The 26959-nt window shown below is 33.9% G+C and overlaps 1 protein-coding gene across 1 annotated transcript; it reads right to left on the bottom strand.

Moving 5' to 3' along the window:
* Positions 1–4238: 4238 nt before the first annotated feature.
* LOC110093242 lies at positions 4239–26929 on the bottom strand. The gene is made up of 4 exons (XM_020818068.1): positions 26714–26929; positions 26259–26579; positions 25098–26141; positions 4239–4565 (listed from the first exon to the last, which is right to left on the bottom strand). The coding sequence occupies exons 1-4, from the start codon at positions 26927–26929 to the stop codon at positions 4239–4241; spliced, it is 1908 nt and encodes a 635-aa protein (XP_020673727.1).
* Positions 26930–26959: the final 30 nt, after the last annotated feature.

Genomic DNA, 26959 nt, shown 5'->3' with positions numbered 1-26959 from the left:
TTAGACTGAGATGTTGTAACACTAGTTACGAGTAGTGCAAACCCCGCAATAATCTTTCTCTCTTAAGAGCTTATGGAAATATAATTTATATTGATAGGGTCTTGCCACCTGGATTTGCTATTTGAAGGAAATTATATTTTTTCTCAAGTGTACTTGGTCAAAATTTTCAAAATAGTTGATCTATATTTTTAATGAAAATTAGCCTCTACTTTAAACCAAAAATAGGAGAGAGTTGTGGTTGACTCCACTGGATCTTTAAAGGCCCCTCCCTCCGACCGCTTCTGCGGGTCGATTTGATTTTTTTGAATTAAAATTTGTATCAAACTTAAGTTGGTTTTGGAAATGAAAATATTCTCAATCTTCTCATAGTTTTCCTTCTTATGGGCTTCTCTTGCGTGTTCTAAATTTATTCAACGATTTTCTAAGTCAAGTTGATATTTTCTTAGCAAAAGATTAGGTCTGATTTGGGGATTATTCTTCCTTGATTAAGAGAATGAGTTTTCTTCTCTTATACTTATGATACAATCCTGGTTTAAAACAAAAAGAGCTATCATGTTAAGGTTTTAAAGAAAGTGAAGCCTCTTATTAAAAGAAAAAGAGAAGAAAATTCAAAGGATGCACAAAGTGCACTAAAAGATTCAAAACCAAAAGAAGCGTAAAGCGCGCCAAAGAAATAAAATGATGTGCAAAGCACGTCACAAATAAAAAGTGAAAGAGGCTTCCTTCTTTTTAAATCCTTAAATCTCAAAGGGCCCGATCATATTTAATATATTTTCTTTGAAAAATCTTGAATATAGATTTATTGTCCTGCATAGACAGTTCATCAGATAGAAAATTCAATACAAGAGAATTGAAAAGATTAAATTTCTCGATCCACCTTAAACCCTTTTGAAATTGATTTTAATTCAAAATTTATATAAGGGATAACCTAGTTCAGTTTCTATAAAACTTGATCTGAGTCAAAAAAATTCAGACGCTTGGCTCTTTTCAGGTCAATTGGAGTCACTCTACTTCTCACTATACTTTTGAATTTGTTCCCACTTGTCATTCTGACAGGGTCCAAATGATTAAGAGGAAATTTTCAGTAAAAAGAATGAATATTCTATTCTCGATAAGAATTCAAATCCCATTCTTGAGAGATATATGTGAATCCTTAAGCATAGGCATCATTCCTTTTAATATCTACTCTGTAAAATAACACTCTGTGCTAGGTACAAGGTTGTTCTCACATAGAGGTGTGTTTTATATTACTGAAAATTGCTTTTCAAAATTGAGTCACAACTGAGTAGAGTGCCCAAGTCTGATTAGAAGAGCTCGAAGGCCTCAAAGAAAGTTGCTTTGAACTCAACAAAATTTGAAATGACATAAGTCACGTATGATTTAAGCATGGGATAAATTGTGTTACCTCAGGACTTTCCAAGTAGAAGACTTGGCCATAGTTCTTTGGAGACCACTTTTAGTCCACCATAAGATCAATGGAAGCTTTGAATCAATGTTGACTGGATCGACCACCTTAGAGATGATCTATAAGGAAGGCTAATGTAATTGATTAATTTTGAAGATGCCACTAGATGTTTTCTGTCATTTGGGCAGTTCTTCAAGAAATACCATGTCGAATGAGTATCAAATTAAACATCAAATTCACCCCTCCAAATTCATAGAAATAAAATAAAATCAAATTTAAAATCATCAATCGATTGTTTCCAGTTCTCTTTTCATTATGGCTTGGTCCTTCCTTCCCTTAGGATTAGATCCGCTAGTGGTGGAGTACGCACTTCGTGGCACCATCCTGACATTTGGCTTGAGAATTAGTGGTGGAGAACGCCCTTTTTGGCACCATCTTAATTCACTCTCGCTAGTGGTGGAGTACGCCATTTGTGGCACCATCCTGGCATTTAACTTGAGGATTAGTGATGGAGTATGCCCTTCGTGGCACCATCCTAATTCACACTCGTTAGTGGTGGAGTACGCCCTTCGTTGGCACCACCCTAGTTTACCAGTTTTAGTCCTCTGTGTGGAGTAAGTTTCCTCCCCCCATGACCATCCCAATTAATCCATCTATTAGGAGTAAGTCTTCTATCATCATCTTATAGACCTAAGGTTGGGTGATGCCCTTCCTTAGACCCAAGGCCTATCTAGGTTTCCCAGTTAATCTATCTATTAGGAGTAAGTCTTATATCAGCATCCTATAGACCTAAGGTTGGGTGATGCCCTTCCTTAGACCCAAGGCTAGGTAATCCCTACCTTGGTTTCCCAATTAATCAGTCTATTAGAAGTAAGTCTTCTATTAGCATCCTATAGACCTAAGGTTGGGTGATGCCCTTCCTTAGACCCAAGGCTAGGTAATCCCTACCTTAGTTTTCTAGCTAATTTGTCTATTAGGTGTAAGCCTTTTATCAGCATCCTATAGACCTAAGGTTGGGTGATGTCCTTCCTTACACTCTCAAGATTCTATTCAAAATTGTTATTCGGTCAATGCCAATGTGCGTAGCAGAAGTTCCTTCTACTACACACATTGGGGTCCATTTGTTGACATCATTTTATATGAGGTCACTTTTAACTCCTCTCTGAGCTCTAGATCCTAGGATCTTCCTAGTTTTTAGCCCTTAGGCCCAATTCAGATCTTAACTCAATCCAAACCAGAATCCCTAGGTTAAGGACTCAGGTTTTGAAACCCTTTTTAGGTGATTTTTCCACCACCTCCAAGCTAAGTCAATTGGCATCTGATTCAAGGTCTGTCAATTGCATATTGTTGTGACATATTTCTAGTATTAACCCTCCAAATTTAAGCTCATTTGAAGAATTCTAACCCCATAAACTTAATCTCGTTCCAAACATTGCAGAACCTTCAAATATTTACAATCAATGCCACTAGACCCTCCACCTAGTGGAATTTGACCTTGGAGCCCCCTCCAAACCATTTGATTACCTATAATACCTTGATATTGACTTGTTGAACAATAGTCTACATCTTTCCATATTTGATTCGACCCAGAATTGACTCAGAGCCAAAATGACCAAAATGCCCTTCAAGGGGATTTTTTGTTTTTTGGCGTAGACTTAATTTGATTTGATCATCAATCTTTGAAATCTTCCTCCAGTGTTTCCAGTTGAACTTTGGAACCCCTTGGACTTAATTCCATCCATGGGTTAACTTGGTTGACCAAGTGAACCCATTTTGACCTTATGGCCTCTTAAGGATCAAAATGGCCATTTTGACCCAATTGATCTCTCCACACTTTGACACCCCATTCATTAGGTTCATGGGATTAAATTGAATTCAATGGAAATAATTCTTGGTCTTAGGTCATCTTGGTTGACCAAGTCAACCAAGTTTGACTAAATGACCCATACACCCTTCCTTCCATCCAAACCTTTGGACCAAGACCATTTCAATCCCATTTGAACTCAAAGGGTGGCTCCTTGGACTCCCAAGAGACCTCTCTTAGAGACCTAAGCCTTGGGCTCACTTGGGTTTGCCTTTGGCTTGACCAAAGTGCCCAAAGAGAGGCCCCCTTTGGACCATTTCTGAACCTTAATCAAACCGAATCCAAACCATGGTGGCATTGGGTCTCCCATGACCCAATATATCTCCCTTAATTAGCTCAGCCTTTGAGTCACCTTGGGTCAAGAGTTAGGCTAACCCAAAGTGGCCAAAACCACTTGGGATTGAGCCAATTCCTGTCCTAAGTCAAATTGAACTTGATCAACACCTCCATTAGGTGGCCCTAGGTCCAATACACCTCCTACAGCCAGCCCATGCCTTGGGTTGACTTGGGTCAAACTTTAGGCTAGCTTAAAGTAGCCAAAATCATATGGACCCGAGCCATCTTTGAACCCAGGTCAAATTGAGCCCAATTTCCACTTGAATTGGGTGGACCAGACCCAGACCCATCTCCCACTTCAAGCTCGGGGTCTGTCCTGACCTTGGTTAAGCCCAATTCATCCTGAACCAAGCAAGTTTGGGTCAAACCAAGCCACCAGATCAAATTGGATCTCCCCAGGCCCAATTGAGCTCACCCTCGACCCCAACACGTCCCCATCCTCTCTTCCAGGTCAACCCGACCCAAACCCCAGCTGGCGGCGATTGGGACCAATGGAGAAAAAGATCTGGTGGTCCCCCCCCAGCCGATCCTGACCCAAAGCCTTCCAAAGGCTGTGGCTCACCAGCTTGAGGCTTACGAGCTCTCTGGAACGATGTCCCCTTCCTCCTGGCACCCATCCGAAGTCCCTCCCAGTCAATCCCGGCCATCCAAACTTATGGGAGGTGGCTGAATAGGGTAGTGCTCCCTAGAGGCCATGAATCGACTCCAAGCATTCAAAATCTTTCCCCAGAGCTCCTTCGTCTTCCTTGTGCCATTCCCTAGCTTCCCAGACCATCCCGTTGATCCGTTCGAGAAATCTTCGGCGAAAGCTCTCAGCACCACACTCGAAGTCATACCTCCGGCCCTCCTTCGGTCTTGAAGTCTGAAGGAGATCTGTTTGCCTTCATCCTCTGAAGCTTCCTGAAAGAGAAGCTCATCCGTTGAGACCTTTTCTCTGATAATTTCTTCATCCTGAGCACCCTAGTTAGGTAGTATGGTCAAGTGTGAAGGAAACATTCACCCCGGCGGATCTCCACTGTTGGATTGGAGGTTCCATCAACCCTGATCCTCTCTATGAAATTTCATCGAATTTTACTGGCGGGATCACTCGGATGATGTCGGAGAAGCTTCACGGTCTCGGGTTCGCTTGGGAGGTTAAAAATGAAATCCAGACCGTTGATTTCAATCAACAGTGCGGATTATATCCCACGGTCCTACAGCTCCATTAATCATAGCCGTCCGATCTTCCATCTGATGGTTACGGTTAATCTGACCGTTACCCAGTCAACGCCAATGATTTCCTCCCCAATCATGGCGCGCCACGTGTAAAGTGCCGGCTGTCTGGGTAATGGTTGGATTAATTTCACAAAAAAAATCAAGGGATCTTCAAAAATTAATTTCTCCCTGCACACTTGACCAAATTAGGTGTTCTTAGGCTCATTGGAAAGGTATCAGGGAGACCTACAAAAGCCCTATGGTTCTAAGTCCTGATTGAATCTATGTTAAGTTTAATTTCAGTTTGTGTTATTTCAATTATGGCATTTATTGCCTAAATTCAATTCCCCAGGACCTGGAATTTTGGTAGAATGGATTTGGGCATGTCCCTGACATGCCCAAATTTTATCTCTCCTGTTTGAGATGTTTAAGGGCATTATTTCCAAAATTTGGATTCAAGGGTCATGGGTTGACCCTTAAATTCAAAATCGGATTATAACCTTTCCAATGAGAATTAGGTTTTGATCTTGTGTGTGCTAGTGATGTGTAGTATAGGGAGTTTAGAGCCAGTGATTTCACCCCAATCCATGCTTAGGATAGCTCCCTAGGATTTTCTTAAGGTGACTTAGAGATAATCTTAGGTGTCTTGGTTAGCCACCTTAGTGAGTTCCAATTAAGCCCATATTGGGTGCATTTAAGACCTGAGATTAGTTCATCCCATGGTTTAAATCTCATCAGGTTTGGTGCCCATTTGGTCCACCAACTAGGAGCGATAATATCCCCCCCTTAGAATCACCCTTTAGTCTTAACAAAATCCTAATAAATCAAGATTAATTCCTAAAATTCCTTAAAATTCCTTTAACTGACCCTAATTGATCCATTAATCAGTAGAAATTTAAATCCCTTTAATTTTACTTTAAAATCCATTTTAATTAAATTTTGATCAAAATTAATATTTTATTAATTTGAATTAATTAAAAATTATTAAAATTCTTAAAAAATCTTTAAACACTTGTTGATCTTTTCTTAGATCATCTCTGATCTTTGGAATATATTTCAAGAAGTTTAAGATCCATTTGGGCTTAAATCACTAAAAAGGACCCTTAGTAATAATAAAGAAAAATTCCAATAAAACCTAAACTTCTAAAATTCACCACTAACTATACAAAATTCCAAATCAATCAAACTCAGTGGCTCATGACTCTAATTAAAATCTAGTACTTTTCAAGAATTTGATATCCCCAAATTCTGGTCAAAGTCAAAAAGTCAACATTTTGGTCAACTTAGGTTAAAAACGGGTCAAAACTTCTAAAAATCATAACTTTTCATAGAAAACTCCAAATTGAATGTGCTACTTGTCTAACAACTCATAATAAGGTATATTATTTGTTAAAAATCTGAAACCTTCAAATTTTCCTCTAATTGTAAAAATTAAACTTTGACCCCATAGTTAATATATCTAGATATTTTCCTAAAACCCTTTAATTCTTTAAAACTCTAGAATTTTCTAACTTGATTAATAAAACTCTCAATAAATCCTTTAAAATTAATAACCAACTCTTTTATACTAATCCACTCCTTAATTACAACCAAGTTAAATTAATTTAATCAACCCCGATTACTACTAGTAACCCAAGCATACGAGGCTATTAGCTTAGCCCCAAGGAAGGTGAAATAAACTTTACGGTCTCGGTGTGAAACAAAAGTAGTAATCATTTAACTCTTAAAATATATTTAACTAAATGTCTTAATATTTTAATATTTAAACTTTAATCTAAATTTCCCTTTAAACCTTAACAAACTCAAATACTAGACAACTTTAACTAATCACCCAACTTAGGATCTACCCCAGCCACCGACCTTCTATACATACTTTAGATGATTTGCTAGGACAACCAACTCTAGATCAAGGTTAGGCCGGTGTTTACTTTACTACTGTGTGCCATATTTTTTATGATTTTACTGCATGTTGTGGATGAAATTGCCTTGCTGTGTCTGCTTACTTTTTACTGCACTATGTGGATGATTGATGTGTTTGGCGACTAGATTTCCCTTAGGATAGGAGTGATCTAGATGTTCACATAATTTTCTGCATGTGGCCACACTCATGCAGGGTGATAAAAAGGGGGCTAAATAAAAAAAATTAATTATTATAAATGCTTTCACATGTGCTTCAGCTGCTAAAACCTCCAAAGTAGTAAAAAGAGCATGACCAGTGTGTTTATTTACTTTTCTGCACATGTATAACTGCTTTGGAATATATTTTGATTTATTAACTACTTAGGATAACCCTGTAGGAGAGTCTAGAATTTTATTTCATATTAAATATAAGTTGTGCAAATGTAAAGTGTTGTGAAAGTGGAGTTTTAAATTAGGATACATAGGTCCAAAGCTTGGACTCTAAAGAGAAAAGGATACCCCTTAGGGGAGTAGCCCTTTTCCATTTAGAGATCTAAATTTGGATCACTTCTTTCCTACCCAAACAGGAAAGAGTGGCCTTCCCCTCAAAGAAAGTGCCCTCGTATCCATTTGGGTAGCCTACTACGAAGAATCTAAAGAGCCTGAAGGAAAGGAGTCCAAAGGAGAACAAGATTGAAGAATTGAAGAGAAAGAGTATTCCACTCAAAATCACTTGCATCACTACTAGGTTTAGAATATGCATTATTGTCAGTGGTGCCCGACCACATTATTTTATGTAAATTCTAGTTTGTAATAAGCAAGGCAACTTTGCCTATAGACATTTATTAATTAATTCATTTATATTTGATGTGTTAAAATGATTGCATCTAGAATTTTCTGCTTTTTCTAATTTTTTAGCATTGGTGTGCAGCTTTTTGTTTTCGCCTGGATACGTGAGACCCGTAAGGGTGTGAAATTTTTTATACTCATAATCTTAAAGTTTAAAATTTAGTGAGTCAAAATAACATAGAAAGATAATAAATTTAGGAAATTTGCCTAGGATCGACCCTGGGGTCACATGCATATTTCTGCACTACTCTCTCCCCGCCTACGATATAGTCCGGATAGGCTGACCTATGAGGACAAGGTGTCGGATCTGGGGAAGTCCAGTCTTCTAAAAAATTATTTTCTAAGCCTATTTTTAACTTTAAATCATACTTAATTTGAGGTTGTTAACTAGCATGCATTACATTAGAAACAATTTAAAAGTGTCAAAATTTTAATTGCATTAGTCTTTAGCATTTTGTGCCCAATATAAGTTAAAGGGGTCAGTTAGAAAAATCTCTAGATGCCGGCCCAAGCTCTCCAAAACCTTAAATAAAATGTCCCTACCACTCTTTCATAAAGGTTGGACTCATCTATTTTAAATCGATTAGGTGATTAGCTGGCTCCCCAATCCAGGTTGGGGTAAGTCCAGACCTTGCACTGTATTTATTAGGTCCGGACTATTGTGGTACAGTGTCTAAAATTAGATTTAGGATCCGAGGAAGTTCTTTGATTATAAGACCCCAAACTTTAGAAATCTAATACCAAATTTTTAATAAAATGCTCAACTCTAATTAAAATCTTCTTTCAATCCTAAAATATAAAGCCCAATACTTAGATTAAGTTGGGATACTTCCGGATGGTTCTGGAATCTCAAAGTGTCCCCTATTCCTCTTCCCTTGATTTTGTTAATAACTGATCAACTTCGATCCATTCCCTTTTGAGCTTCCAAAATTCACCTCTTTTTTATATCACTCATAGAAAATCTAACAAAATTTTGCCACTATTTTAATTGAGAGTTTTCGTAGGGGACTCTATCTCCCTATGATGTAATTAACTATGAGGACTTGCGCTCGTAGGAGATTTAGAACTACACATTCACCTAGTTTCAAAATTTCTTTTTTCAAAATTCATATTGGATTCTTTTGGGAAAGATCAAAAGATGATCATTATTATCATATTAAAAGAATTATCATTGAATGGCGTTATCTCCCTTTGGGGAGATATACCTTTCTTTGATAAGGCTTTGGATGTGAAATCAACGATTACACTTCTTGAATATTGTAGCTGAATATTCAGTAGAACCCCATCCTTTGGAGCCATATGAAATTCTCTTTAGCATCCGATCACAATATTCAAGATGAATTTCATAATTCTAAATTTGAATATTATTATAAAATTTTTTTACCTCTCGAGGTGATATACTTTTTCTAATGGGGCAATTCAATTTGAGAATTAGAATCTAACTTTAATTTCAAAATTCCCAAAGAAAATTAATATTTTTAATATATGTTTTTTCAAAATTCCACCAACATTTGACTGCTAGAAGACCTGATATTATATTTAGTGTTTATTTGTGTGCTAGTTTTTAATCAGATCCAAAAGAATCACATTTTATAGTAGTGAAAATGATTTTGAGATATCTCTTGGAAACTCAGAACTTAAAGATTTGATATCCTAAGTTCTGTTCTTCATTTAAAATAATTGGATATTCAGATTCACACTTTGCAGGTTGTAGGGTTGATAGAAAAAATACATATGAAACATGTCAATTTATTAAAAATTTGTTAGTTTCTTGATCCAATAAAAAATAGAATTATGTAGCCCTATGTACTATTGAAGTTGAATATATTGCCTTATTAAGTTGTGTGGCACAAGTTCTTTGATTGTAACAACAGTTGATTGATTTAGGATTTACAATAGCCATAATTCCAATTTATTGTGATAACACTAGTGCTATTTGTATTTCAAAAAAATCCTATTCAATATTATAGAACCAAACATATAGATATAATGGATCATTTCATAAGGGATTATGTATTCAAAGGAGAAATTGAACTGAACGATGTTTCAACTAAAATTTAACTTGCATATATTTTTACAAAACTACTAGCCTTTGAAACTTTTAGTATATTAAAAACAAGGCTTGATGTGATTGATTTGAATGCTTAATTAAAAATTTTATGTAACCTTAATATATGTGTTTATGTGTTTTTTCTATTTTATTATTTTAAGCTCATTTGTGTTTTTTTTCTATTTTTGGGTGAATTTGAAATGTTTTCACATTAGATTTTCTATTTCTGATCGATTTTGAAAATTTTTCTAAGTATTATATTCATACTGTACAAAATTATTTTCTAACTGTTTGAATTCCATAGCATGTCGATCGATAGTTTGGACTAATTGTGTATAGTTTAGTTTTTTCAATACATATCGTACTGTATAATTTCTAGATCATACAGTATGATATATATTCATTCTTATGTATGCACGTAAATGATTATACGAGAATAATCAGTTATTATTATTGATCGTATGTACGAACCTATAGTTCATGTGTAAAAACATATGTCATTCCATGTTGGGGACAAATATAACCGTCATTAAAAAGATCTCAAATAAATGATCATCCTGGATGAACACCTACTCGTATGTACGATTGTATGGTGAAAAAGTCTGTATGAAAGGACGTCTCGTAACTTCTGTGATTACAGAAAGTCATTTTGTTTTGAACATATTCGTTAATACATACAAAATTTATGTCACATATATGAACTATATATATCGTACTGTATGAATTCCTTTTCATACGTATGAATGGTCATTATTCTTTAAATTGAAGGGCTTTTGAATTCATTTTCATTCACTTCAATAGCCTTCTCAAATCCTTCAAGTCTTAGCAATGGCCAGTTCGAGCAAGAGGGGTAGACTTACTAAGGGTCCGTCTTCTAGGAGTGGAGACGATGAGTTTTTGTCTAAAGCAAATAAGGAGTCTTTCTATTAGTTTGTCTTTTCCAAGATTACACCCTCTAAAATCCTACTTCAAGAAAATATTAACTTTCAAGTGATGCCCCTTTTCACTGCCACCCAATTTGCTTTTATTCTGACCCAGATTCACGCCTATAACAATGAGACTTTTCACTACTTTCCAGCCAATATGTCTTTTAGTACTGATCAAAGTAAGATTAGATCTTATGTTCTGAAGAAGTGGGTAGAAATTACTAAGAAAGATTTGGGGAACTTTTTGCATTTAAGGACTGATGGTGTTAGAGCTCATACTTTGACTTCTACTTCTGATTTTGACTGGACTGAAATAAATAAAGTCATTAGAGGGATTGAACAAGTATGTCGTTTACCTAGGGTCTCTACTTTGAACTAAAATGCACAGATCATCCAGCAAATTCTTAGAATCTCTATAATTCCTAAAGCTTGTGTCCGTATAAGTATTACTCATCTTCTGTCCACTGTCACTTATCTTATCATGACAGGTCAACCTATAGATGAAGCCCAACTCATTATTGACTATATTCATGGGCTTTTTGAAATTGGACATGTCTCACATAAGAGGAAGAAGAACATTGCCTCAGGATACCTAGTGACCTATATATTTGAGAAGAAATACAATTTTGTTCATCCCAATCCTCTACTTGAATTACCTATCGACTTCACCGATGCTTCATTTCGATCACTTTTTGGGAGAGATGATACAAGTGAGGATTCTGAGGGATAAGGGGGAGCACCTACACCTGCACCTGCGACTATTCGTGGACCTGACTTTCAGGAGGTGGTCCAGCATTTTAAAAGGCTAGAGAGTTATTTTGATTAGTGTTTTGATCAAATTCAGACTCATCTAAATCAGCAAGATGCTTAGTAGCAGTGGGACATGGGTTGGATTCGAGGTTAGTTCGACTCGCTGAACACCAACATGGCTATGATGTGTAGCTATTGTTTCTTCTTCAAATAGCCACCTCCTCCAAACTAGGGCCCCTCAGATATATAGATGTACTTCTTATGTGTAAACCTTGCCAATTCTTAGTGATGTGATGTGATGACTTATGTAGTTTTTCTGTGATTATTCTTTACTTTTGTTTTTATTTTTAATGTTTTGTTGTCATTGTATCGATATCATATGAGTATCAATGTACTTTTACATTAATTTTATATCAATAAAATATTTCTTGCTTAATTCAGTTGTTTTTGTTCTCTGTTTTGAAATATTAGTTTGCCTATATGATAATCGTGACTTAATTGATCCAAAAAAATGTTATAATATGAATAGTAATACAAAATTTAATTTTATTAGAAAATCTAATTTTTCAAAAATATAAGTTAATTTATAACTCGATTTAGTAAAGGCTATTAATCTCATATTCCTTTTAGGCATACATAATTTTTAAACTATTATTGCAATTTTGATGTCTTATTATTCTTTTATTTCTCTTTTCAATATAATTATCTTTGTACTTAGAGAAGTTTAAGTTTTTAGATTATCAATTTTGAAATGATTAATTAAAAAATGGAGAAATGTACAAGTGTACAAAAATTAAAAGAGTACGCAATAGTTCACAAATTAAAAAGAGGCACAAAATTAGCCCAAATACAAAAAGATGTACAAAGTGTGTTACAAATATTTGAAAAAGATGCACAATGTTGCCAAACAGGTATATTGATAATGTTTTTTCTCTATCTTTTAATCTTCAATTTAAAAGCAATATAATGTACACTTATATTTTGTATTGGAAATTGATTTAAATTAATCTTCATCTTGTCACATTTGCAATAATTTTTCTTATCTAATTGTCTAGAATATTTCATGACCTTGATATATTTATCTTGTCTATATTATATTTTAATTTAAATTTTATGAATTTTTATTTTTCTCTAATGCATATTAATCTTGTTATTGCAATTATAATTCAATCTCTTTCAAGATCAATTATCAAAGGTTTTTCATATAACTTCTTATATTTCTTTTTGTTTTTCTTCTACTCTTTTTGTTGTTATCAAAAAGGGGAGAAATATTATTTACTTGCATTGTTCGTAATATTTTGCCTTGTTTTATTCGTAGTATTTTGTCTTGTATTTTGTTTTTGTTTCTTAGTTTGAGTTTTCGCTTTGTGTATTTTTAAACTTAAAAATAAAAAATTGATTTGTTCTTAATAGAAATTCTCTTATATTCACATGCTTATTCATTCAATAATTATTTTACCATCAACAAAAAAGGGGAGATTGTTGAGATAGTTGCTACTTAGTTTTGCATATTTGATCTTCTTGCAACTTGTATGTTTTTGATAGTTGCAAATATTATTGATTTGATTATTATTTTTCCTAACATATTTTAGAAAAATTATTTTGCTCTTGTGTGTACTAACATTTCAGAAAAGTCATACTCCGGATTGTTGAAGACTTTAAATCAAAGATCAGTTTAGAGTTTATTATGATTGAAGTCTATTTTTTTTTCATTTTATTGTGTCTGAGAGAGTGTGATTGTAATTGAGTAACTGAGCACACACACACACACCGGGGGAGAATTTTTTTAAATCATAATTTTAAGTTGTTCGTACTGTACGATATGACTTCGTACGGGATGATATGATCAGTTATTTTCCCAATGAGCAGTGGAACGAACAGAAAGAAAGATATTTTTTTAAGTATGGTTCATAGGAGATAAATTTTTTTTCATACCGAGATGAATGTCTTTGTTTTGTCCTCAAATGAAGATCATACGGGATGAAATTTATTTTCATACCGGGAAGAACGTCTCTGGTTTATCCTCGAATGAAGATTGTATGGGACGAAATTTATTTTCGTACCGGGACGAACATCTCTGGTTTGTCCTCGAACAAAGATGGTACGGGATGAGTTTACTTTCGTACCAGGACGAACGTCTCTATTTTGTCCTCAAACGAAGATCATACGAGATGAAATTTATTTTTGTATCAGGACAAACATCTCTGTTTTGTCCTTGAATGAAGATCATATGGAACAAAATTAATTTTTGTACTAGGATGAATGTCTCAGGTCTGTTTTCGTTCATTTCATCCTTAAGTTTTGTACAAACGAACTTTAAATTTTTTCTGTTCATACTGGACAAACTTGGTTCATACCGGGTGATGATCGTGTACGAAATGAGTTCGTACCGATTCACAACATGTTCGTATGCAATAGTATTTGAACTGGTCATACGTACGAATATGATCGTGTATGCTCAAAATTGAAAATTTTAGTTTTCTGGATGGTTTTTCATGTCTTTTGTATAAAATGGTCCATTTTAAACTGACGTAAAAAAGCTTCTAAGTGTTTTCTTCATTAGTTTTCAAGGGCAATTGAAAGAGAGAGTGTGAGAGATTGTTTGAGAGAGATTTCTTGCAAGTGGAGTGTGAAGGGTTCATAGGGTTACTCAAAGGTAAGGATCTCTTTGTAATTGTTTGTTATCACTCTTACTCTTGTCTTTCTAGATTGCTCATGATAAGATATTGGAGAAGATCTGGTTCTCTGTCGACACATGGAAAAGGTGAACAACCAAAGGTTCTCTGCCTATACTTGGAGAGTAGGAACAGTTGAAGGTATTCTGCCTACACTTGGACTGTGTAAAATGACGAAGGTTCTGTACCTATACTTGGAGGTGTGAACAACTGAAGGTACTTTGCCTATACTTGGAGGGTGTAAAAGGATGAAGGTTCTCTGCCTACACTTGGAGGATGTAAAAGGACGATGGTTCTCTGCCGCACCAGGGATTGGTGGAAGAGAGTTTTGTGAAGGCTTATCCATCTTGCTGTGGGGGAAAAAGGTGAGACATTTGTGGTAATGGTGTAATACCTGCAGAGGGAGTCTTCATAGAGTGGATGTAGGTCGTGTTTTATCTAACCACTATAAATCTTTGTGTCATTTTTATTTTTACTGCTTAATTACTGCAATTTTAATTCTGTGGTTGAAAAATTTATTTTCAAATAACATTAATTAAATTGCTACGTATAATTAACTGGTTTATAATTTTTTAAATTCAAGAGAAATAATTTTTAAATTACCAATTCACCCCCCTCTTAGTTAGCCTTGGGTCATTAGCTTTGGTTTAACAACCTAATCAAGATTTAACAAGTATCAACACTTGGATCTAAACTTATTTCTTTTAAAAACTCTTATTTGGTCATAGATGGTTGCCTTTATAGAGGCAAGAGGTTATGTTTCTTAGGACATCCATGAAGGACTTTTTTATCATAGAGCTTTATTCAGGAGATATAATAGGGCGTTATAAAAAAAATTAAAACTATAAACCTGCTAGAATGCCATATCTATTAGCCATCCTTAAAAGAGACATTATGATCATAGTCACCTAATTCTATATTTGTTGTCAAGCTAAGGCTACAAAACAAAAATAAGAATGATATACAACATAGCTTATTCATTGCAAACCTTATGAGGACATATATATGGACTTTATGTTATGCCTACCTAGGACACCAAGAGAATATGATAACATCATTCTTGTTGTTGACAAATTCTCCAACATATCCCACTTTTAACCACCATAGTTTCTAATAGAGATGTTAAATTCATATCTTACTATAAAAAGAAAAAAATCTTTGAAACTTATTGGGTATTAAATTAAAATCCTCCTTTTCTTTCCACCATCATATAGATTCTCCAAGATGGCCATTCTTTAGGTAGACTAAGGTGGTTAGTAGAAGTTTAAGAAACCTATTAAGATGCTTAGTTGGAAAGAATCTTATCAAGCCTATATTCTTTAAGGTGGAGCTTATCATTATAATTGATGAGGTGTCATTAAATAGATTTACTACCCATATATCTTAGTTAGTGGAAGAATAATCCACCAAGGGAGTGCACATTATTGACTATGGAGGTGCCATAGGAATTTGCACATGAGAAAGTTAAAGACTATCTATAGTTAATCTCTTTAAAGAAGAATTCTATGAGGTCAAAGAGAAATGGTGAAGCACTGGGGCTAATTAGGAACTTGGAAGTCCATTTACAAGATGAAAAAACTAGGAGAGCTTTAATGGAGCAAGGATGACCAAATAAGAAGCAAAGTGAAGTTGCAAATAAAAAAGTTTTTTAATTTATATGTAATGTTGCATTGTGCAATTGTATTTCATTAGACATATATATTTTTTATTTCTTTTTTTGGTGTTTAAAAGTTTTGAGGGAATAGAAATACACATAATTAATTAAATGGATTACTGTGGCCAGCCATAGTAGCATAGTTTTGGCAGTTATTTGGAAAGGATGGTCACATTTATCTATTTCCTTTTTTAATTTAAGTTTGAATTCCATTGCAAACTGATTGTAAAACTATATATGGGTCATTTTCTCTATGAAAGGAATTTTATAGACATTTTATCAATGATTTTGAGTTGGAGAAATCCATTTCTTGTTGCTTGGTTCTTGGCCAACTAAGAAGAGGGAGTTTGGTGATTCCTACTTACAAAAATCACTTTGGTGCATCCCATGATATTTTATGAAATTCTCCATGTTGACGCATCTCTTTTTCATTTTCAAGTGATTTCAAGGGTGGATGTTGTGTAGATTGGTTGTACTAGAAATGAAAATAAAAAAAACAATGTACCAACTTTTTTCCTATGTTGTTTTATGTTCGCCAACCACTTTCCATGCCATATAATATATATATATATATATATATATATTATAAGTGTATCCTTCATTATATCCCTCTAAGATTTATAAAGTTTGAGGGGATTTATTTTGGATCTTTTGTATTGATGCTTAATTGCTGTGAGATTTACTTACTTATTTTATAGCTCTTCTCTAGGTCTTCATACTCACCCAAACCTTGCCATTTTTGCAAGTCTTACTCAATAGTCACTTTCTAGTAAGGCCTGTGTTATCTATGGATAATTTTAGATCCAACATCCTCAATTGTGTGGTGAGTGTGGATTGTGGAATGATGTATGTGATTAAGGTTTATAATTTTAGATCCAACTAGTGGTTGAGGCATTTATCCATGAATTGCAATAACCTATGTGAACGAGATCTTAGGTATAGTGGCATTTGTATATAAAATAATTGATTATTTTTGAAGTATTAGAGATTACCTTGGGCAATGCGTGGCGCATTTATTTCAAGATATCCTGAATTCAATTGATTACTATTCCCATTTATGACCGCCATCTATGATGCTTCATGTTGTTTCTCCCATCAAAAGAAACTAGTGTTTATATAGCATCCAGATGGACATCCTGATGTTTTTGGTAGAGAGAATGCTCTTAGTCGTTGAAGGGCGAGCTTATTTTTTTGATGGCTGGCATGATGGCAAGTTACCATCGGTTGGTGATTTTTCTTCCTACAACCTTGGATGCAAAGAAGAAGAGAAATAAAATGTGTCTCCCTTTTCAATAATAATTCTTAATTGTGAATGGTTTATTTACATAGGGAAAAACTAAACCCTTTATCTTCTTAAGAAAGGAAAGAGAAAACTTGGATCATGTGTGGATGTAACGAGTTGTCGCACTAGTTCCACCTTTTTATTTTTGTTTGTTTTGTCTTGATGATTAGAATTGATGGCTTTGGTGGGTGTTCCAACCTGGCTAGTTCTATTTTTAGGAAGCTAAAGAGGGATGGATTTCCTCCTTGGGTGAGTAAGGCAAGAGCTATCTTGCATAATTCATCCAAGAGAGTTTTGCTGCTTTCGAGGAAAGCATTTAAACTATGATTTTCTAGTGTAGATGCTAACATTGAGAAAGCCTTCAATAAATATAGTTAAATGATGGTGGATATCTCTCCCTTCATTATACTTGTCATGGTAGCTTACTTGGGGCAAGTTCTTTCAAGATTGAGCAAAATGAGTGAACTGGAAAACCAATTAGATTCTGCATACTAGTTCATGAAAATGTTTATAATATGAGACATGTAAATCAATCTCAAGTAACTATCTGTAATGTGAGACATGCAAATAGAGATCAAATATAATACCTTTGGACATTATTCGAGAGTATCATTTGTAAAATATTCATATTTTTTTGCATTCACTAGCTATTTTATGATGCAATTTTTCATTCCATAAGTGAGAGAGAATTTGATAAGCTATTATTTATCTATAGGCTCGAGAGAAATTCGGTGGATGGATCTTGCTAGAAGGATGACTTTGCTATGTACTTGTCGCTCTTGTGCTAACAAAGGTCTTGAGTTCTTGGAGGCCTCATCTTGCCTCATAGAGTAGTCTAATATTTTCTTTCATCTCAGACCCAAAGGGTGATTGGATAATCCCTCACTACTCAGATGATTGTGCTTGTCCCTATGATGGTGAGTTTGTCATGAGGCTCTATTTTTTTTTTTTTTTTTTTACATTTTATATTTTTGGCCATTATTTAAATGGGTGAGTTTATGAAAGTTTTATTCATTGCAACCCTTATTTAGGGAGAATTTTTTTCCTATAAAAGAAATAAGTATATATATATGAATATACTTATTTCATATTCTTCCTACTCCGCCGTTCCCTGAGTATAGGATGAATATCATAAAAAAGATATAGAAGATTTTGTGCCTAATGGTTTGCCAAGTGAATTTCTAATTATCTCCACAACCCAAACTATAACTTTCCTTATCGACTTTGTGGAGGTTAAAGAGAGGTTTATGTTCGAAAGATGACTTTTCTTCAAGTTGGGGGATCTAGCGCTCACACGGGTTTTATGTTTCGAGGGGCCACTGCACGCCTTAGCGAGTAGTCTAATCTTTTCTTTTAACTTGATCCTGGTGGGAGGATTGGATGATCCCATGCTACTCTGGAGATCATCTGGTTATTACAAAATTTAAATGGTAAGGTTCAATAAGTCTCATATGAGAGGTTGGTTTGATAGTCAAAAAATTAAGAACTAGAATTTTATGAGTTTAAAAGTACATGCAAACTTAATTATTTTAGTAGTCAAAAGATTAAAATTTATCAAATCTCAGAGTGAAAGGCAAACTCAATTGTTACCATAGTTGAAAGATTAAAATTTAGCGAGTTTGGAATGAAAGGAAAACTCAATTGTTACAATAGTTTAGAGATTAAAATCAAGCGAGTTTGAAATGAAAGGTGAACTTAGTTGTTACCATGGTTGAGAGAATAAAATCTGATTAGTTAAAATCAAAAGGTGAACTTGGCTGTTATAATGTTTGATAGATTAAAATTTGATGAGTTTGGAATGAAAGGTGAACTCGGTTGTTTCCATGATTGAGAGGTTAAAGTTTGGTAAGTTTAGAATGAAAGGTGAACTCGATTAGTGGTGTTATTCTCTCTTCTTCTTTTTTTTTTTTGAAGAAGTGGTCTATCACAAATCACTTAGTGAAGGGAGAATAGAGGATCTTGCTCAGAAGATAACTTAGCTTCACATTTGGGGTTATGGGGCTCACACAAATTTTAAGTACATGAAGGGCTTGGTGCGACTTAAGGACTAATATAATATTTTCTTTCAACTTGGTCCTAGAGAGGCATCGAATAATCCCTCACCGCTCAAGTGATTATGTTGGTTGCAGTAGGTCAAGCAACTGGATTAGGACTTTCACCTAGAGATGGCTCTATAAGGAGTTTTTCATAGCAAGCACCAAGAGTTCAAAGTTGGCATTATGAGTTTCCCTTTCATTTTTAAATGAAGGTTATGTTTAGGCAGGTGCCTTTAATTATACTTGATGGACTCATTCTTATATGGGGTTAATTAGAGAAAAACAATTCTTAAAAAAAAAAACAAATTCAAAACTCCAAAAGCAAAGTTAAGGCCAAAATCCCTTATCCCATAACCCTTTCTGCATAATTTTTCAATTTCCTTAAAACCCGTTATCCCTTATCCCATAACCCTTTTTGAGTAATTTTTCATCTCCAATTCATGATTGGTCAATTATGATTGACTAGTCATATCTCTATGGTCAATTCTCTAAATTTTAGGACAATTTAAGCCCTCTAACGGCCAAAACTAAACCACAAAATCTTTAAATATTTATAGCTCATGCCACTAGAACATGCACCTTGTGAAATTTGACCTTAGAAATCTTCCCAAAACTGTTAAATATTTCCATGATTGCTCTCATGGAATATTTAAGATAAAACTAAACTTTTGGTGGACCTTGATTGACCATGGGACCACTAAACCCTAAAATCTTCTAAAAAATCAAAACTTCTCATAAACTTTAACATGCCCCAATAAAAATAAGTCATGAAACCTCCACCAATGTATTAAAATATCATTTGTAGTGTATTGAATCTAGACCAAACTTATGGTTTGACCTAGTTAAGCATGTAAATCATGGTTGACTAAAATGCCCCGTAAGAGTCCAAGAATGTATTTCATGTAAGGAGATCTCACCATTACATGGGTTCACCTTCATTGGGTCAAAAATATCATTTAGAACTTGTTGGACCTAAGCTAAACCCATGGTCTAACCTGGTTGACCAAGTCAACCATGGTTGGTCAAACCAACCATACACTTGACCAAATCCAAATTCAATGATCCAAGCCTCACCAAACCAAATTAACCCTCAAAACCATTTTGTTGAATATTCTAAACATACCCAACATCTTCATGAGTCAAACCCCCATTAGTTTGACTTATTCAATCTATTTGAAATGGTCAAAATCATGCATGTAATCAACCTTTCATGAAAACACCCAACCCTTGGCCTTAAATCCCTTGGATTTTATTCCTACAACATGCATGACCTTTCCAAGACCTATCCCAGTCAATATTGGTTGGTTGACAGGTTAACAAGTCAAAAAGACCTTCCAGACATGGTTAATTTGTCAAGCATTTCCAAGCACTTCATTTCCCTTCAAATTAGCCAACAAAAAACCACACAAATAAACCCTAAACCCTTTCTAAATTTCTCCTAAGTCAAACCCAAGCCATGGTTTAGCCAAAATGGGTAAAATGTGGTTCCATCTTCTCATAAGAGCTCACCTAATCCACATACATACATGCTGCCATTTCTCTAGCCTCTAACCACCTTGAACAGGTGTAAATCATCTAAGCATCCATTCTAATCAATCCCAACCATCCAAGCAAATCCTAGGAATTAAAATGGGAAAAAGCATGGGAAATATTCATTTTCCTAGTATTCTCATCCTCTAAGCTTCCTCTAGCCCCAAAATTTTCTCCTCTTCCTTCTCCAGAGCTCTCTCCACCTTTCCCAAGCCCTTCCCTAGCTCCTTGTAACTTCCAAAACCACCATTTGAAAAGAGAGAGACATAAATAAAGAGAAAAGCAAGAAATATGAAGATATATCTCCATCAAGTGTAACCCAATTCAAGGGCTTTTACAAAGTTTAAGAGGACTTCTCTAGGAGTAAAACAAGCCCAAAATAGAAGAAATCCATCCATAAGTTAGCGATATATTATACGTTGAAGTTTAAAGTTCAAGTTTCATTTACTCATAGATCTCAATGCATAGGGCCTCCAAACTCCAAGCATTGAAATATTATTTATTTTAAATTTTATCAAATTTTGACGGTTGGATTAAAATTTATAAGGATTAAATGTTTAGTTCATTTTGAACTACATAAATTGGATCAATCTCAGCCATCCAATCAGCCGATCAGATGGCCCAGTTTAACAAATAGCACACGACAGCCCTAGGGCTTGAATGTGCACTGTGTAGCTTCTATATTGGGTGTTATGGCTTCATCAGAAACATTCGTTCCCACATGGCTTGATCTGATGGTTAAATTGCTTTGCTGATGTGGTTAAGTGGCCCAAAATATTCATAACTAAGTATCCTATCTAAGAAAAATAAAAGCCCTATGACTAGCTTTTAAGATAATCATAATTAAAAAATAAGTAAAATTCAATAATTAATTAAATAAATAATTGAATATAATAAAAAATACCAAATAAATTTTAAACACTTCAAATGATCCCCATAAGTGATTCCTAACTTGTGGAAAAGACTTCAAGTGATTTGGAATTAGTTTGGTATAAAGTAAGAAAATCACTCTATTTATGCAATTAAATAACTTGATTAAATGCAAAAAATTCATAAATTCATAACTAAGTGGTATTTTAATCATCCTAGGATTTAATATTTTTTAAAAACTGAAAACTCTAAAACTTAATATTAATTAAAAAGTTAAGAAATGAAACCTATATTTAATGCATTAAAATATTTAATTAAATTCCAAAAATTAATAATTAATTAATTTTTCAATAAACCACCAATCCAATAAATTAAATCAGGTGATAACATTAAAATTTATTACCAATATTCCATCAATTATGTTTTTAAGATGGACTACCTCAAACTGCGAGGCTAAGTGTCTTAAGAAGGCTCTAGGTTCTCATGCTCGTTGTGATAATGCCATAAATGGATTTGATGGAGTGCAAGCCAAAAATCGTAAGCTTAATAAGTCCTTAACAAGATAATCACAAACCTAAATAATGTACTCAAAAACTAATTCAAACTTAAACCCAAAGGAAACTGCTGGGTAACCCTGTCCTACGAGGCTATAAAATTAAACCCATGGAGGGTGAAATAAACCTTACGACCCAGGTGTAAAAAAAGATAACTATTGTTCAACCTAATTAATTAATAAATAAAAAATTAATGGAAACATCTGTACCTTATGCATATTCTATTTTATAGAGTATATGTTTATTAAATTTTGAGACTTAAGGACTAAAACACCTAATTAAAATTTAGGTCCTTAGGGAACTAGTAATTAATCAACTTCAACATTTAAAATTCATTCTAAAATGAACATCAAAATATTAAAATTAAACTCAAATTAAATTCTCTTTGACCTATTATAAATTAAAGGAAAATATTAGAAAATTGTAAGTAATAACCCATTTAGGATACATCCAGACCACACAGCCTGACGCACACACTGAAGATGGTTTGTTAGGACAATCAATCCTTATTTTAGGTAAGGACACTATCCTTTTATACATATTTTCCTTTCTTTTGTGATACGAATTTTATCTTATTTTATGGGCATGATAGATGTTGTGATTTGGTTTGATCTGTGATACATGTAATGTGATGTTTTCTTTTCCTGTGCTGTATGTGATGTTATTGGTGATGGGCACTAGATTTTCTTAGTTAGGAATAATCTAGATGCTAATGAAGTCTTATGCAGGTAGCCATGCTTATGTAGGGCTAAATGAAATTTGACTAATAGAATTTTTTGTATGTGCTTTAAATGCCTAGTCCCCTAAAAATTAAAAAAGAAAAATATGGCCAAGTGAATATGTTTACTCAAATGTGATCAATTCATTAAATAAATGCTTAGGATTTTTTATGACTCCATATATAAACTACTCAGGATACGTTGTAAGTTGTAAATTTTTCAGGTTACTAAATGCAGAAGTTGAAGACTCTCTATATTGTTATGATAAAAAGATCTTGGGTTTCACATGTAAATTTAAATTTCAAAGAGTTATAAAAGTTAATTTAAAATGGGATAATAATATCCAATTTAGAATTAAAAAAGGATGGAAACACCCTTGGGGGAGGATTTCCTTCTATTTGGAGAGCCAAATTAGGATTACTTGATATCCAAAGAGAAAAGAAACATCCCTTTAGGGAGACATTCTTTAATTTAGATATCCTGACCTAGTTGATCATGGGAGCCTAAAGGAAAGAACTGTAGATAAAAAAATATTCTGTTTTAAAACTTGTGTTATTAAGTAGGATTGGAACCACATGGATTTTTATATCATTTGATATAGTATGATTTGGGATTTATTTAAATTATTTTGGAACAAGAATTTCTTTCCTTTCTAGGTTTATTACCTACTTTTGAGATTTGTTTTAGCTTGGAATGCGATTAGGCTTTTAAGGGCAAAAAAATTCTTTTTCTTGTAATGAAATAAAAAATATCAGGGTCACATATATAAGGATAACGAATCTTAATAACTAAGTCTGGGCATACTGGTGGTTTTTTATGCATTCATAATTAACTCTTCTCCTTGCTAGGCACCTCTCCGCCTATGGGTCGTGGCATACCACTTAACCAATTAGGGTGTAGCTTTATCTAAGGGATATTATACATCTCAATGAAAAAATATATTTTATAAGCCTAATTTTTAAAGTTCATCATATAATTTTTACTTACAAGAGTCAATCAGCATACATTCATTAGAACAAACTAAAAATTAATAAAATTTAATTGCATTGAATATAATCCCAATATACATAAGTAAAGGGACCACTTATGACCTTCTTTAGATGCCAGCCCCAATTTCTCAAAAACTTAAAGAACAAACCTTACATGGCAATCAAATCAAGGCCAATGTAAGCCCGAATTTTCTTTTCATTAGTTAGGTTTAGGTCACTATTTTTAGTGCCCAAATTAGATTTAGGAGCTAGGGTTGACCCAAAAGCATAAGTCTCCAATATCAAAAATTTGATCACAACCTTCTTAAAAAAAATGCCAACTTAAACTAGAGCTTTTACTCAGCCAAAATTTTAAGCCTAACATATGATAGATTGGAGGGTTTCTCAATTATTCATAATCCAAAAAATCCTCATACTTTTTATCCTTTGACCTCCAAAATAAGTGTTCAAAATTGACTAAATCCCAAATAAAATTTCAACATCCTTCCTTTCTTATCACTCTTTGAAAAAACTCAAATAAAATTTATATCATTATTTTAATTGAGAGTATTCATAGGAAGCTTAAACTTCCTATAATGTAATTAATTATGAAGGCTTTCCTTTATAAGAGATTCAAGACTTAGGATAAATCAAACCCTTACTTTATTATGCTCTTAAATAGAATGGGGGGAAATTATTCTCTTTAAAAAATTCAAAATAATGGATGATAAATATCGTCATATTCAAATGATTGATAATAAATAATATTATCTCTCTTTAGGAAAACATATCATTTACCATCAAGATGGTTGAATAAGAAATTAATGATAGAATCTATATTATTATAGTTAAATACGTATTCTAACATCATTTTTACCCTTTGGGGTTACATGTAGTTCACTACGATATCTGACAATAATAATTGAAGATAGAGCATTCTAACTAGCATAGTCAAACATATGATTGAATATCATTTTGATTCTTCATATTTATATGTAATTCTCTCATAAGTTTGATTATAGTAGTTGGGATGAAGTTTTTAGTTTCGTAGTTTGAACCCATTAGAAAATGATATTTTCACCACCCGAGATGATATATCATTCATAATGATGAGTTTGACTACAAAATTGAAATCTAAAATTTTACGTTTGAATTTTTTCAAAGAAAGTATAATTACAATTAATTTGCATTTTCTAATACAAGATTTCCAAATAGTATTGTGTATTACTGTAGATAATTTTTATTTTGGAGTAGAGAAGTTGCTTTTATTTAGGAATAATAAGTGTATGTAGACAGATTCATTCCTTAAGGGTAAAATATCTTGAGTTCTTTTTTTTTTTTTTTGAAAATTGCAAATTTGCATTAAAATAAACAAAGAGAACTACTTACAAATTGATAAAAGGGTAGCCATCCTTCTTGATCAAATTAATCAAGTTAGATGGAATACTACCAAAAGAAGAGCAATCAAGCAAAAAGTTTCCATCTAATGCCAAAGTAGCACAAAAATCAGCTTACTTTGTTACAATTCCTACTTACATGATGAAAAACAACTTTATTGAAATCATTAAGAAAGTAAAGCTTATTCCCCAAGATCTTCTCCGTCTGCCAATTGGTCTTCTTCATAGATTGTTGAATGTAATTAATCACATTGAGGTTGTCACTTTCAATGATGATGCCAATATATTCAAGCATCCAAACTTGAATGAAATCCCGAAAAGCAAAAACAGATTCCAATTCCAATTGACCACTGTCCCAATGCAATGAATTCCTTCCAAAAGCTAAGAGCATTCTACCTTTATTATCACTGAAGATGCCTCCTATACTAGCCCGGTAGTTAGACAGCAACAAAGAATCAACATTAACCTTGATCCAATCTAGCGGTGGAGGGTGCCAAGAATTCAAATACTCCCAAGAGAGGTTAGCACCCCAGCTATATAGTAAAGGATGAAGGTTAGATGAAGCTAAAGAAATCACATTTGCAGCAGCCATCGAAGCAGAAATAGCAGGTTTCCCATGCTTGACCATGTTACGGTTTTTCCAATTCCAGAAAACCGTTGTACAATACAGTCTAACCATTCCAGGATTACAACTAGATTGCCGTCTAAGTTCCACCAAACATTCATCAAGTGATTGAAAAAGACTGATAGCAAATCCCCACTCTCTGATTTTAGTAATAATATAAGTAATATGCTTGCATTGAACCACAATGTGTTCATAATTCTCAGTCATACCGCAGCCTCTAACACAAAAATCACTAGTAGCCAATCTTCTATATTTAAGGAAAGAATTGGTTGGAATTGCAAACTTACTAAGCCTCCACCAGAATAATTCTACCTTAACATTAAGTTTAAGCTTCTTGAGCCAATTTATAAAACCATCATCAATATCATTGTGTCTCTTGTTCATCACAGCTTCAAAGGCTAAAGCTGAAATAGAGCAACCCGTCAGCTTCTTAATAGGTTCTAGCATATCCCTTCCACCTTCCTTGACCACTTTTACTTGCTTGATTAGCCAAGTCAAGTCCTCGTGAAAAAAAAATCTCAACTTTATCTCATCCCAGTTTCCATCATCATTTAGAACCTGCCAAACTTTCAAACCTTCTAAATCCACACAGTTGATATAAGTAGGTCACGAGTTGAAGCTTCTGTCTAGAACCCATATGTCACCTAGAACATCTATATCCTTGCCATTGCATACCTTACATTTAACCACTTCCTTAAGATACTTACCTCCCTCAATCATAATTTTCCAAGCAACAGAAGAATTATGTTTACAATTTCCCTCAAAAATGTTATCAGAATATCTAGCTTTGAGAGATCGGTGTAGGAGGGAATAAGGATTTTGAATATAATTCAAAGCAATTCTAGCTTTCATTGTACCACTCTTAATGATACAAGATTGTAAACCAAGACCACCAGCACGTCTTGGCTTACATAATTCATCCCAAGCAACAAAGTGTAATCCTCTTTCACTATTAGATTTGTGCCAAACAAAATTCCTACATAACTTCTCAATCTCCTGCAGAATTTTTTTAGGAACCATCGAATGTGTGATGAAAAATTTGGTAAGTTTAATAGTGAAAATTTTAACAGCATGATTCTGCCTCCCAAAGAAATATTTCTTCTCCCCCACACATTTAGTTTCTCCATAACCTGAACCAAAATGTCTTGAAAATCTGCCGCCTTTAATCTATTAATAGACATTTTAATACCCAAATATTTCCACTCATTAACAGATTTAAAATCGAGAATTCTGGTAAGTTTCTTCCTGCAGGTTATACCAACAGCTTTACCAAATAAAATTTGAGACTTGTTAGCATTCACCTTCAAACCTGTCCACTTACAAAATTCATCAATGATTCTCATCATTTGCCAAGCAATCCCTCATGTTGCTTGAGA

The sequence above is a fragment of the Dendrobium catenatum genome, unplaced genomic scaffold, assembly GCF_001605985.2.
Source record: "Dendrobium catenatum unplaced genomic scaffold, ASM160598v2 original_scaffold_4717, whole genome shotgun sequence".
Classification (NCBI taxonomy): domain Eukaryota; kingdom Viridiplantae; phylum Streptophyta; class Magnoliopsida; order Asparagales; family Orchidaceae; genus Dendrobium; species Dendrobium catenatum.
The sequence above is the reverse complement of the archived record's forward strand: the minus strand, read 5'-3'. Positions and strand labels throughout refer to the sequence as shown.

Bases quoted from the DNA above. Each gene is read 5' to 3' on its own strand.
- LOC110093242 (XM_020818068.1), bottom strand. From the start codon at position 26,929: ATGATGAGAATCATTGATGAATTTTGTAAGTGGACAGGTTTGAAGGTG. The intron at 26,580-26,713 runs GTTATGGAGAAA...AAAATTCTGCAG, and splicing joins TTCAAGACATTTTGGTTCAG to GAGATTGAGAAGTTATGTAG. The intron at 26,142-26,258 runs GTATGCAATGGC...AAAGTTTGGCAG, and splicing joins AGGAAGTGGTTAAATGTAAG to GTTCTAAATGATGATGGAAA.